Source organism: Schistocerca serialis, chromosome 12 (genome assembly GCF_023864345.2).
Source record: "Schistocerca serialis cubense isolate TAMUIC-IGC-003099 chromosome 12, iqSchSeri2.2, whole genome shotgun sequence".
Taxonomy (NCBI): domain Eukaryota; kingdom Metazoa; phylum Arthropoda; class Insecta; order Orthoptera; family Acrididae; genus Schistocerca; species Schistocerca serialis.
Window position 1 is genome coordinate 50680357 of NC_064649.1, and position 13092 is coordinate 50693448.

At 37.6% G+C, this 13092-nt stretch overlaps 1 protein-coding gene across 1 annotated transcript; it reads left to right on the forward strand.

The window, feature by feature from the left end:
* The first annotated feature begins 4870 nt into the window (after nt 1–4870).
* LOC126427927 (uncharacterized) lies at nt 4871–6094 on the forward strand. The gene has a single exon (XM_050089821.1). It carries the CDS (start codon nt 4871–4873, stop codon nt 6092–6094), a length of 1224 nt encoding a protein of 407 aa, XP_049945778.1.
* The last annotated feature ends 6998 nt before the right edge of the window (nt 6095–13092 follow it).

Consider the following 13092-nt stretch of genomic DNA (forward strand, 5'->3'; position numbering starts at 1 on the left):
TGGCGGCACGTTGCCAGCAAAGTCCTATGCGAGCCTCTCTGTATACCGAAAAATCCCAATCATTTAAAATGTGCACTGAGGTACATGCTTCATTTGGAAAGTGCACTTCCTTTTTTCTCACCTTCTCCATTTCCTATATAGGTCTTTAATGCCGGCGTGAAAGATGTGCACTCATTGACGTCTGTTAGGAAATTGAGGAACATGATGATAATTGCTAGTGCTTTGTAGTACGCAACTGCTCAGATAAATTACACTTTAATTTACAACCCGATATTCAAATTCAGCATGAAGTGGACGATTTCCAAGTGTTAAATGCGAGGCTTTATGAAACTTGAATCTGTCTCCTTTACGTACGTCAATCTCCGTATTCATCAAAAGTTGGTAACTGTTTTCATTCAATTCAAAGGTAATTGTTTCAATATCAGGCATAATAGAGCGTAAAATAACTTTACCAGTGTAAGGTAATACATACTCATACTGACCATTGTGTAAAAGGTAAGCTGATTCATTGGGATCTCCTGAAGGGATGCTGTCAATTCTAAAAATGATGGAACACATTCGATTTTTTTCAACGTAACCTTTTGTTGCAACATCCGAGTCTAAAATTGGCTCGCGCACATTCGTGATGCGTTTATTTTGCACGTCTAAAACTCGTTCTGTTACACTGATTAAGTCTAAAAAGTTTTCAACTCCTGCATTCATAGATGTACGTAAAGAGTTTTTTAGCTCTCTGAAGTCGTTAAGCTGATTTTGCAGCTTTTGGAACAACAGATCGACATACGATTTACTTACTGCATCAATTGCCCTCGGCTTTGTCTTCTCAGCAGAATCAACTCTGTCTTTCACACGTTTCACAGAATTTTCGATTCTTCTACGGATGTCGTCTACGTATTTTTTCGTTGCTGCATCATCATCAGTTCGCGGATCAGCTAAGTTAGTTATGGTTTTGCGGTGCTTGACCGTAAGTGAGCTCTCACTTACATCGAATGCGTTCAGTTTTTCCACCGCATTATCCACATAAACTTTCGTGCATGCATCATGATCTTCAGCAGGATCATGTAATCCACTTAAACGCTTATTATTAAAATAAATTGCTGCACTTGTAGTGTATATGGAGGAAAAGAAAGCTGTTATCTGCGGCAAAAATTTCGTTATTAAAGTGCTCGAGGAGGCAGCATCAGTATTAGAGTTTGTTGCATCATTTACTCGTTTTCGCGGTGTCGAGTCTCCGGCAGAAGAAGAAGAAGAAGAAGAAGATGAAGAGGTGATACTCACTTGTTTCTCAAATAGCTGATTTACTTTATCGATAAGATTTGTAATAATGTTCGAGTATGACTGGAATTTCGAATCCACATATTTTTTATTAGCAACATCGTTATTGTATTGAGGATCTAGTACGAGCAATAGAGTATTGCTACTGCTGTTATTCGAAGATGTTACCTGTGCAGAAGCCATGATGGTAATAATCTGTAATGGGGCAAGCTGTTGCTTTAAATACAGATGTAATTATCAAAGTTTATACGATAACGACCATTATTTAATTCATCATCTTTGCTAATAACAAGAAAATCGTAGGCATTCCCATTCCATGCTCGTTTACACATTTCGAGAAATTCATTGAATGTCATGTCAGGATTAACATGATCACTGAAGACATGTTTTAAATTACGCTCATCTTGTTTAAAGAGAACAATAACATTAGCATTGTCTCTGATTAACTGTTTAGGAATTTTGCTATATGTCTGACACAAATAGAAACTGTCTACACCGTAATGCCGACCCATCGAAAAGTAAGCTTTCATGTGATCTTGTTTGTCGCAGGCAATGTCGTCGAAAATAAAAACTGAAAGTGGTCGGGCTTGATCTGGTGGTATTACATCTTCTTTACTGGAAAATGTAAAGTAGCCAATATCATGCAGGTTTTTAAAAATTTGTTCCAAATATTTATATTTGTATTGTTGCAGCGATTTGGAAAATACGTAGACATTCTTAAATTTGAGACCATTTTCATGAATTAGAAGATTAACAATCACATTTGTTTTTCCACAATTGGAAGGACCTGCAATAATACACCTAATCGTATCAGGAAATAGATCACCATGCCTACGATCTTGCCTTTGCAGTTCATTTCTGTGTTCAGCAATAGGTCTAATAGGAAGTTGAAGTGCATGTTTCCTGAATTGCATCTTTAAGTACACTAAGGACTCTACGTATCTTACAATTACTATTATAATAGAGCACTCTAGGTGGCAAACTTATCACTCGGGCAATGATCATGATTATAAAAAAAAAAAAAAAATTGTCAGATATGTGATTCGAACCCACGCTCCCTCCTACAAGATCTTAAATCTAGCGCCTTAACCACTCGGCCAATCTGACAGATTTGTAACAAGCACCACCATTTTGTCTGGAGAAAAAAAACAATTCCTATCTTACAAATACTGTTATAATAGAGCATTCTGGGTGTCAAACAGACCAGTCGTTAGTTAACACTCAAGCTATGAAGAAACATCGCGACAACAACAACAACAAGCAAAATAAGTTGAGGAAGGGGAAGAATAAGAGAGGGACAAAAAAACGTGGTGGTTCCCTGCTTAACCGCATGATTAATAAACTACCTGTTGAACTTCACATACCTGGCTACTCCTACTGTGGTCCTGGCACAAAGTTAGAGGATAGACTCAAAAGAGGCGATGTCGGTATCAATCCACTAGATGAGGCGTGTAAAGAACATGACATAGCTTACGCAACTCATCCAGACAGTTTGCCTGACAGACATCAAGCAGACAGAATTCTGGCTAGATAAGCGTGGAGTAGAGTAAAAGCAAAAGACGCTAATTTGAAGGAAAAGTTAGCTGCGCTGGCAGTAACTGGAGCAATGAAAGCTAAAGTTAAAATGGGTATGGGTTTGAATAAGAAGAAGAAGAAGAAGAAGAAAAGTTCTGGACGAAAGAAAGGTGGTAATATACTGAACAAAGTAATTAAAAATGTTCGAAGTGGACTTAAGTACTTGAAGCCTGGTGCTAATCTGATGACAGTTGTGAAAGTGGCTCGTAAAATCGCATCACAGGTTGCTCCGACGAAAGCTGTGGGGAAATTATTAGACAGAGAACGTATAATACCTGTGCCCAAAACAGGTGGAATAATACCTCTAATTCCAATATTTGCTGCTTTATCAGCACTTGGAGGATTAGCCGGAGGTGCTGCTGGAATTGCTAAAGCTGTTAATGATGCGAAAAGTGCTCGAAAGGAGTTAGCTGAAATGCAGAGGCATCATCGTGTACTTGAAGCAATTGCTTTGCGTGATGGAAAAGGGCTGTACTTGGGTCCATACAGGAAAAACGGATTCGGTCTGTATCTGGCCGGTATAAATGGAACAAGGAATAATAAAAAAAAAAGTTCTCCATAAACAGTCTTCCTACAAGACCTCTTACCAACATTGACTTAGAACACTATGCTAAAAAGCTGCAGATAGCACACTTTCGAGGTGTCTTTATGAGAGATACTTTACCTTCAAGACCTAACACTTGTGAGTGTGCAATTATTAATCTCAATACTGAAGAGGAACCAGGTTCACACTGGGTAGCTTACAGAAAGGAAGGCAAAATTGTCTACTATTTCGACAGCTTTGGAAATTTACCACCTCCTCCGGAAATAGTAAGGTATCTGAAAAACTGTACGATAAAATATAACTACAATACATTTCAGTCACTTAACAGCCAGAGATGTGGCCATTTATGTTTAAGGTTTCTGAATTCAACATAAAACAGACAGTCTTGCAGGGTATAGTTGTAGTCTAACAATGGACATTGAACACGGCATAACGTTAAGTCTGACGGGTAAAGAATCACTTCTAACTGCTCTCTTCAATCCTGCATTGAATTTATCCTCACATGTTTACGAAATTGCTCTGCTAAACCTTTTTACATATAATTCCATTCACAATATTACATCGTTAAATAATAATCTCTACTTCTACAACTATTTGAATGATGTAGAAATTTTGGATAAAGTTAGTCTGAAACATGGAACATATGAACTGCACGACATTTTTTCAGCATTATTGAAAGAAATTGAAGCGTACAACTTGAAGGTTAGCAGTGATAACTCGATAAATAAGAAAAAGCATGACTTGCAATTAAATATTACCTTCAATAAAACACTGAATCGATGTCAGATTAGGAGTAATCTTACTATAGATTTTAATCTCCCAGACAACATAGGTTCAGTTTTAGGGTTTGCAAAAACTGTAGTGGATAAAAAAGTCTTGAAGACTGCCGAATATTCAGTTAACATTCAAAGTGTTAATGTCTTGTGTGTTGACTGTAACATCTCAGGAGGTTCATTTCACAATGGGGAACCTACACATACATTGCATCAGTTCTGGCCTGCTGTACCACCAGGATATAAGATTGTGGAAACACCGAATTCACCCATTTATATGCCAGTAGTTGCAAGATACGTTTCAGAATTAAGTGTGTCAATTAGAGATCAAGAGGGAAATCTTGTTGATTTTGACGGGGAAGAGATAACTGTGCGATTACATTTGAGGAAAATACGGTAATGGGTATCGTATACAAACAGAATGCCTGCATAAGCAAGGACACAAGATACCTTGACAATGAGAGCAATAATAACAAGGAGGAGGAGGAGGAGAAGAAGAAGAAGAGGAAAAGAAAAGCAAAGAAGAGAAAAGTCAAAAATGTTTTAACTCCACACAACAGAGAAATTCTGTCGTCACTGGCATACAGAGTGCTATAAATACTGATACCTTCATCTGCAAACTCTCATTCGAGTCGTCCGACTTTCAGTGATCAAACAGGAGGAGGAGGAGGAGGAGGAGGAGGAGGAAGCTAAGGAAAAAAAAAAAATGTTGAATGTAAGAGAAAAAATTCTCGTCGATGACTCGGTTAGTCGCCTGCAGTATCATAAGTATAAACCTTTTGGTCAACCGGCTTTTGCTCAGAACGATTCCATATCAATTGTTATACAAAATGAAAACACTTACCTGCTTCCTTCCGAGAGTCTGCTGTATATAGAAGGACGACTTGTCAATGCAGAGGGAAAGGGAAAAGCTACTGATATTGAGTTAACAAAAAACTGTGCACTTCATCTGTTTTCGGATATTCAGTACCGTCTCAATAACCAAATTATCGATCATGTACGTAATCCAGGAATTGCAACATTAATGAAAGGATATGCTTCTTTTACACCAGGTGACGCAAATGCATTACAAAATGCCGGATGGGGGGCAAGAGGCGAATTGAAAGAGTTAGTCGACGATGATGATGGTCGTTTTAATTTTTGCATTCCGCTTAAAATGATCTTAGGCTTTGCAGAGGATTACAAAAAGATTATTTTAAATGCTCGCCATGAACTGATACTGATTCGTAGCAGGCAAGATATTAACTGTATTGTCTCAGATAAAGCAGATACTAAATCAAAAATTGTGTTGGAAAAAGTTCACTGGGAAATGCCGCATGTTCAGGTGTCTGAAAAGCAACAAATATCACTGTGGAATATCTTAAAAAATGATATCACTTTGACTCTACCTTTTCGTCACTGGGATTTGGTTGAAAGCATTGCGCCAGAAATTAACTCATGGACATGGCAAATTAAATTTAATACAGCTCTTGAAACAGCAAGGTATGTAATATTGGCTTTTCAGTCAAACAGAAATTTGATTACTGCTGACTCTAGTGTATTCGACAAAATAAACATATCAAACTTGAAGGTGTATTTAAATTCTTCTAAATTCCCAGAGGAGAATTTTGCTGTTGATTTTGACACGAAGAATACTGCACAGGCGTTTGAAATGTATGCCAATTTTCAATCGCTGTATTATGGAGATAGCAGTGTAAGAAGAGGGAACCCGCTCATGAACCGTACTGAATTTCAGAACTGTCCTATATTTTTCATCGATTGTTCTCATCAAGACGAAACACTGAAATCTTCGGTCGTTGACATGAAGATTGAAATAGAAACAAAAGAAGCATTTGCTAAAAATACAATAGCTTACTGCCTGGTCATTCATGATTCAGTGATTGAAATGACTCCATCAACCAATCAAGTCACAAAGCGTACGCGGATATAGAATGGGAGGGGAAAAGACATGGGAAGCTGGAAAGAAAGAAGAAAAAAAAAATAGATGTTGTGTAAGGAGGATTTGTTCCCCGTCCAGCCAATCAGGTCACATAAGGCATACTCAGAGATATATATATAAGAGGAGGAAAAAAAAGTGCAAGCATTTGATCATTGTTGTCCTGTTTGCTCCCCCCTCACACCAGTAGCTTGTGAGAAGGAAATATGAACAAAGTTATAATAATTACCGCTAAGTCCGAGAATCATCCAGTGATAGTGTTAGTGACTAATTTAAGTGATGGTTGTGAATGTGTACTGCAAGTTCATAACATGGAGGCCTCTTTCAGTGCACTGAATTGTTCACTCGATTCATTGCTAAAAGAGAACAGTGACTGTAAAACATTAGTGTATTCAAAAAATCTGCTCTGTCCACTCGTCCTAAATATTCTAGAACAAATTATTATTATTCATAAAGATGTTGAAATGCTACGATTGGAAGATTATGGATTGGACTGTGCTAATAAGAAAGAGAAAGGTGCTGCTGCTGCTGCTGCTGATGCTGCTGCTTCTGTTGCTGATGATGATGCTTACTTCTTGTTCGAGTGGATTAAATCGAAAAATGTTTGTAAACTGCTCTCTCGAATTTATAGGAAACTTACTGCGCAACAGTGTCAAAATCTAAATGCAATTGATTATTACTTATTTCCTAAACAGTTGTTACCCTCTTTATGTGATCTTTCTCATATATTTCACAGTTTACCACAAGTGTTTCAAAATGATGCTCTTATTTCTAAGTATCAACATTGTTACAAGCATTATAATGTGAATGCACGTTGTCAAATTGATGGACCACCTCCTATTAAAAAGAATTGTAAAGAGTGCAGAAAGAAAATTTCGGATGAAATAAAATAACAATTATTGTATGTGGTTTTTTTTTTAATTTCACTCAGTAAATAAAGAAAAAGTTACAATGAATATATAATGTTTTGTTATTTTCTGTATACAAATCAGTTACAAATTCACATGGAAGTTGTCTGAATGACAGTATTGCACACACACACACACACAATAAAATTAGTCAGACGTTTGTCAAGTTTTCTTTGTTTTTCAGTTGGTAGTGACCCCACGCTAAAGTATTTACCTTATCTGACAGTATAAAACGTTTATCATCATGTGCAGACAAACCAAGCTTTTGTTGTTTAACAGTTGATACCACATGAGACTTTGATTGAATAATATACTGTACAGAAGTTTTAACATCTAAATTCAACATACATTCTCGATAATCATCGATGCTCAATGCTTTAATAGATGACTGTTTTATACCTTTCGCTCTCTGCATTACACGTAGTGATTCGGTCTCTAGTGCATACATTTTAGCTCTCAGGCCTATGAACTCAGTAATAAGTTCGCCATTTAATTCATCTTTCAATAGTCCAACCTCCTTTTTATTCACAAGTGGAATGTTAAATCTGTTATTAATGGGAAAACCTGAAGTATCAAACCATTTTTGCACATCACTTTTGATATCCTCATAAATATTTTGAGTTTTAATATGGTAAATTAAACTATCGGTATCAGTGTAACACAGTTTTACATCTTTTACAGGGAACTTGTTCAGTATATACCCATAATGAAAGTCAACAAGACGCGTCTTTGAAATGTCTAAAATCGCCATACCTACAGATATAGGCTTGTCAAACACTACATTGAGTTTGTCTAATTCAATACCAACTAAATTCTCCTGAAATATAACGCTCCTCTTGAAATTTGGTTTTGCAATCATTGCAGATGCTCCATATTTACCATCCCATGAAGTTACTAGTTTTATGTCCCTCATCTTTCGTACATTTTGCATTGTCTTACCAAAGACGCTGTTATTCATTAGCTTAAAAAAATTCTTTTCAAAATCGTTATTTGCTGCCATACGTTTCTGTGCGTTAATATCGATGTATGGTTTCATCCATGGAAGTTGTCTGAACGACAGTACTCTGTGAATCTTTCTCAATTTCAAATTATGTTGCAAACACTGTTTGAGATTTCTATAATGAATTACATAATTTTTCTTATCATACAAAGTAGAAATTAATTTTTTGGGAGCACTAGCCTTGCCTACCACACAGCTAGATGGTGGTATCATTTTCTCAGGACATAGTGGTAGATCAGAATGCATATCGTGGATGTTTTCAGGATATTCAAGATCTACTTCCAGAATGTAGCCTATATCAGAGTCATCCGGTATGTTGTTTACGTCAAAAGTTTTAACAATTTCAGCGTTGAGCCAAGAAAAATGTGAAACTGGGAGGTACTGCATCATTGCCCAACTGTAAAGACTATTTACATCAAGGTAAATAATGTAGGATTCATCACTATTTTCATCATAATTAGACATGAACCTGTTGTTTGCCACAGCATGTCTACACGAGCAGTGAACAATGCCGCCTCTAATACCTCGTTCGACGAATTGAAGTTGCTCAATGTCTGTGATGAGTTCTAATTCTGCTTTGGTGGTTTTCAATAATGCATCCCAAGCCAATCCAGGTGAAGTAACATAATGCGCGGGATCTAACTCATAGGTTTTAATGCAGAGATTTCGAAAATTTTCAAAAACATCGCTTAACAATAACACATCAATTTTTAAATAAAGATCCGAGTATTCCCCCAGTGTCTTGCACTTGAACAAATGCCAAGCATTACACGCCCTTTGATAATCACACTCTGAGACAGTTCTTCCACCAGTCAGCAAACTTTTAAATTCCTGAATCGGCGGTAAGTGTTCTTCTGATAAAACACTCTCATCACTCACATACTCATATGGAAATATACCCTTCTGATTGACTAAATAAAATTCATGATCATCAGGAAAGTATTTCCTCATTATCCTGAGTTCCTCTGGCTTTAGGTAAGATGCACACTTTTCTAGCGAGCATGATAAAAAATTAAATGAATCTATAAATCGGAAATTTATGTAGCAGTGCCGGTCTTTATGTGTTACTTGAATGCTCTTCGTGAAAGATTTGTATTTCTCCATATTCGATGGTAATATAGAAACGCGGCCTGGATTTAATTTAGTTTTCCTCCTCCCGGTCTCATTCACTAGTTGCTCGCAAATATTTGTAATTACGAAATGACTATCATAATTGGACAGATTGTGGAATACGACAGGCACTGTAAACAGAGGTCTGTAGTTTACATTGCAGCTAGCATGCGCTGCACCGCGGTACTCGCCTGTAAAATGACAATGGTCACGATGCTTCACATCGCCTGCCTCAAAGGCTTCCTTACAAATATGACAGATCTGTGCAGAGTGAAAGGCTGATTCTTCCTCTGGGCTTAATATAATCTCTTTATTTTGTAATAAGAAACCGTTCACATACTCAGCAATTGCATACAGCTGTTTCGTGAACCACTGCATGCAATCACGACCGCGATACAACTGAAATTCCGAATAGTCATCATTATAAGTACAATGTATGTAATATGCAATACTAAATGGTGTATGTAAATGTATTTGATCAGAGTTACTACTTCTACTGCAGCCAGCAACTGGTTGCAGCATGCACTCAGTGTCCGCATATATTATAAAAGGCAGCTTTAGCTTATTTCTGAAATTGGAAAATTTTATATATTTATTGTGCTCATTTGGCATGATAGTGTTGACTGGCTTAAACTGCGCACAGTCAAGCAAGTGTGCTTCTAACTTCTGTTTTGCATGGAAATAAGACAGACAACGGGGGCATATCACGACAGACTTATGATGAGCAGTAATGCTATAATGTGCTAGCTTCGACAAACTTTTTATATAATAAAAATGATTTATATTTGTATTTTCTAGCTGCAACATTAATAAATTTACATGTTTTTCTCTTTGGTACTTTGTAATATGCAGTGGTATAACTCGGATATCTTTCGACCTTTCCCTCGTCCTCCTTCTTGCCCCCTCTCTCTCCTCATCCGCTTCTCCCTCTTCTTCAACAACCATCCACTCATAATCCGAGTACTGTATACCGTACACATTGACAGACACACTTTCATTCTGCTTTTCGAATATATGGACATGCTTTAGCTCTGTAGGAAACGGTATATTAGAAAAGTTTAATTTGTTTGCATGTGCAAAATAGGCAGACACACGGTGCGCATTCTTGCTTACAGGATACAAAGCAGCTAGAATTGCCCATTTAAAACAAGCATTACCTTTCGAGTGAACGTTAATTACTGCATGTTTATTCGCAATCACTTTTGGCAGTTTCGTGTGACGTCCTGCATAAAACCCTTTGTTTTCGTTAACATTAATACATAGTTTTACTATATTACGCAACGCCCAACCTGAATCTCTCAATTGAAATTTCTCCAGTTTATTTAACAGTACATCCCTAATTTTAGTTGAATACCACTCTTCGGTAATGTCAGAGGAGAATATATTTAAATTCTTTGTATTTAAGTACTTGTCTTCTACGTCACCCGATTTGGGCAGCACAAAGTTGCAAATGAGTGAAAAATTAATTTTAAGAGGCTTGTTAATTTTACGCATTATGTTCTCAAAGACAGAGAAACATGCATCCAAGAAATATTTTGGGTCCTTAAACCCTCCTCGGTTAGATATCTCACCTGTACATATTCTATTTTTGAACGCACTTTCAACCGAAACCCATTCCAGAGCATTACTTTCCTGATGATCATGATTCAGCTTAATGCGCTTTGGCGATGGTTCGGTCATTATTCACTTTCAGCGCTTCTCAAAATATCGTATATGGCAGACAACAGGACATTACAATTTGAATATATAAATGAAACATCCCCACTCTCTAGCCACGTTTTGAGGCAAGCAGCTCCATTTACAAAATCAAATTGACAACTGAATGCATTATGAGAACAAATTGTATACAACACAAACAAAATCTCTTTGATGTAAGCATCAACAAGATTATTAAACTTGGTAACATATAACTCTGTGTAATAAGTACACTCGTATTTGTCATAGACTTGAAAAGCAGCAAAATGCTCACCTTGTTTAAAGCACTCTGTTTGAATTAGCTGCACTATTTTTCCATTCAATTCGGAATATGCATTTACATCCTCACCACACCCTATTACTTTTACTGCAAATACTAATGTGTCATGTGTATCAAAATGTGTGCCACAGGTATCGTCTTTTAAGGATTGCAAATCTATTTCCTTAATCTTGCCATTTGCTGACACTTTCCGTATTTGAATAGACATGGTTAGTATCACAATATGCTAACAACTACGTAATATTAGTATAAGGAAACATATGTTAGTATTTATCAAACAGGTTCAAAGTCAATGATATCCATACTATTTTTCCTACCACGATATATCAGAGCAACTGTTCCGGAATTCAGAAATTCCAATTCTTCATCACTGAGAGTGGTGAATCTTGCAGGAAGCAATATTTTGCACTCCTTCAAGTATACTACGACCGCTGCTCCAAATTTCGTCGTCGTCCGTCTCGCATTTAGGATGGGATATTTCTCCCCCTGTTCCAGAGACGACAGCCGCAGCGTAGTTTTGGAGCCTCCTCCTTCTCCCAGATACTTCAGACTCTGCAACACTGAACGAGAGGCATCCCTGTTCTCTCTTGAGTTACAACAACTTCTTAGTAGATGAAAACTATATGCCACTTAGTAGTAGTAGCACTAAGTAATACTTGTCAGACTTACATGTTTTGAGCCAGCTATGTGTTTCACACACTCTCTCCGACAGCAAAGGCAATTCCAATACTGACACTCGCACGGGCACTCGCACAGCTGAAGGAATACGACAGAGTGGAATCGTCTGTCGCTTTATACTGGTCTATAGGCATAAAAAAATTTTTGTTTCTCTGCTACTTTCACAGAGAGAGAGAGAGAGAGAGAGAAACTCTTGCAGTCATACTACACATTGCTTCTCTTGGAGTACATTCACCCCTGGTAAAGAAATGCTACGTCCCCCGCTGCTACTGATGGAGTTGTTATTGACATTGTATTCTCAGAGACTCGTATGGTTCTTCTCTCAGCGTGCTGCATCATATTACCGTGTTATTTGCTAGTCATGTAATCAGATAATGTCCCTCCATATCCTCAGAGAGAGGCTTTTTCTTTTCCCACCCTGCGGTATCATGCATTGACTTTATGCGTTCACATGAGATCAGCTGTTGGACGAGGACAATGACCGCCAGTCCGAAAGCAAGGGCGATGATGATGTAACTGCTTACGCCAGATGGTTGAGAACAAGAAAAAACAGTACGTCCCGCCAGCCACGATCACATGTGCAGATGTTCACTATGACCTTTCAAGCAATGAAATTTTTTTTTGCCAGCGGACTTCGTCTTCTTCTCTTCCTTTTACACAGCTGGGGTTTAAAGCCCCTCCTGGAACAGCTGCGAACCTCCTGCTGTTGCTAACATTGCTATTATTGTCATACAGCATCCTCTACATCCTTTTTTTTTTTTTTGCTTTTACGTAATAACTTCTGCTTTGAAAAAAAAATAGGAAATAAAATTAGATGCTTTTAGAGAACTGCTATCAGTCTACGTTGCACCGAGGTGGCTGCTCCTTTTATCCTCCTCCTCTTATCATCGCCATTATCGTCTATATATAGAGAGAGAGAGACATTATCTGGTTGTCAGGTAAGAGAAGTCGGTGATGGATTGGGATTTACAATGATACTAGCAAAACATTAAACGAAATTAGACGATACCTTCATCAATTTTTTTTTTTCTTTTTTCCTTCTCACATCATGACAGAATGAAGATAGCTTTCGTAGACCTGCAAGGATTCAAAGACGATGCAAATAATTTTGTGCCTAAACAAGCTGCTGCTATCCTCGTGGACGGCAATCAAGTTATTGCATAGCAATTTGTAACTATCGCACAAGTTTTAGCATTCTGCACCTTATCGGAGAAAACTCAGAGGATAAACTCGTGGGTGACACGCAATCACCTTCATCAGCAGTGGGGAATGGATGGAGTGTCACTACTTACTGCGAGAAATAAGCTCTGGGAGTTGTGCA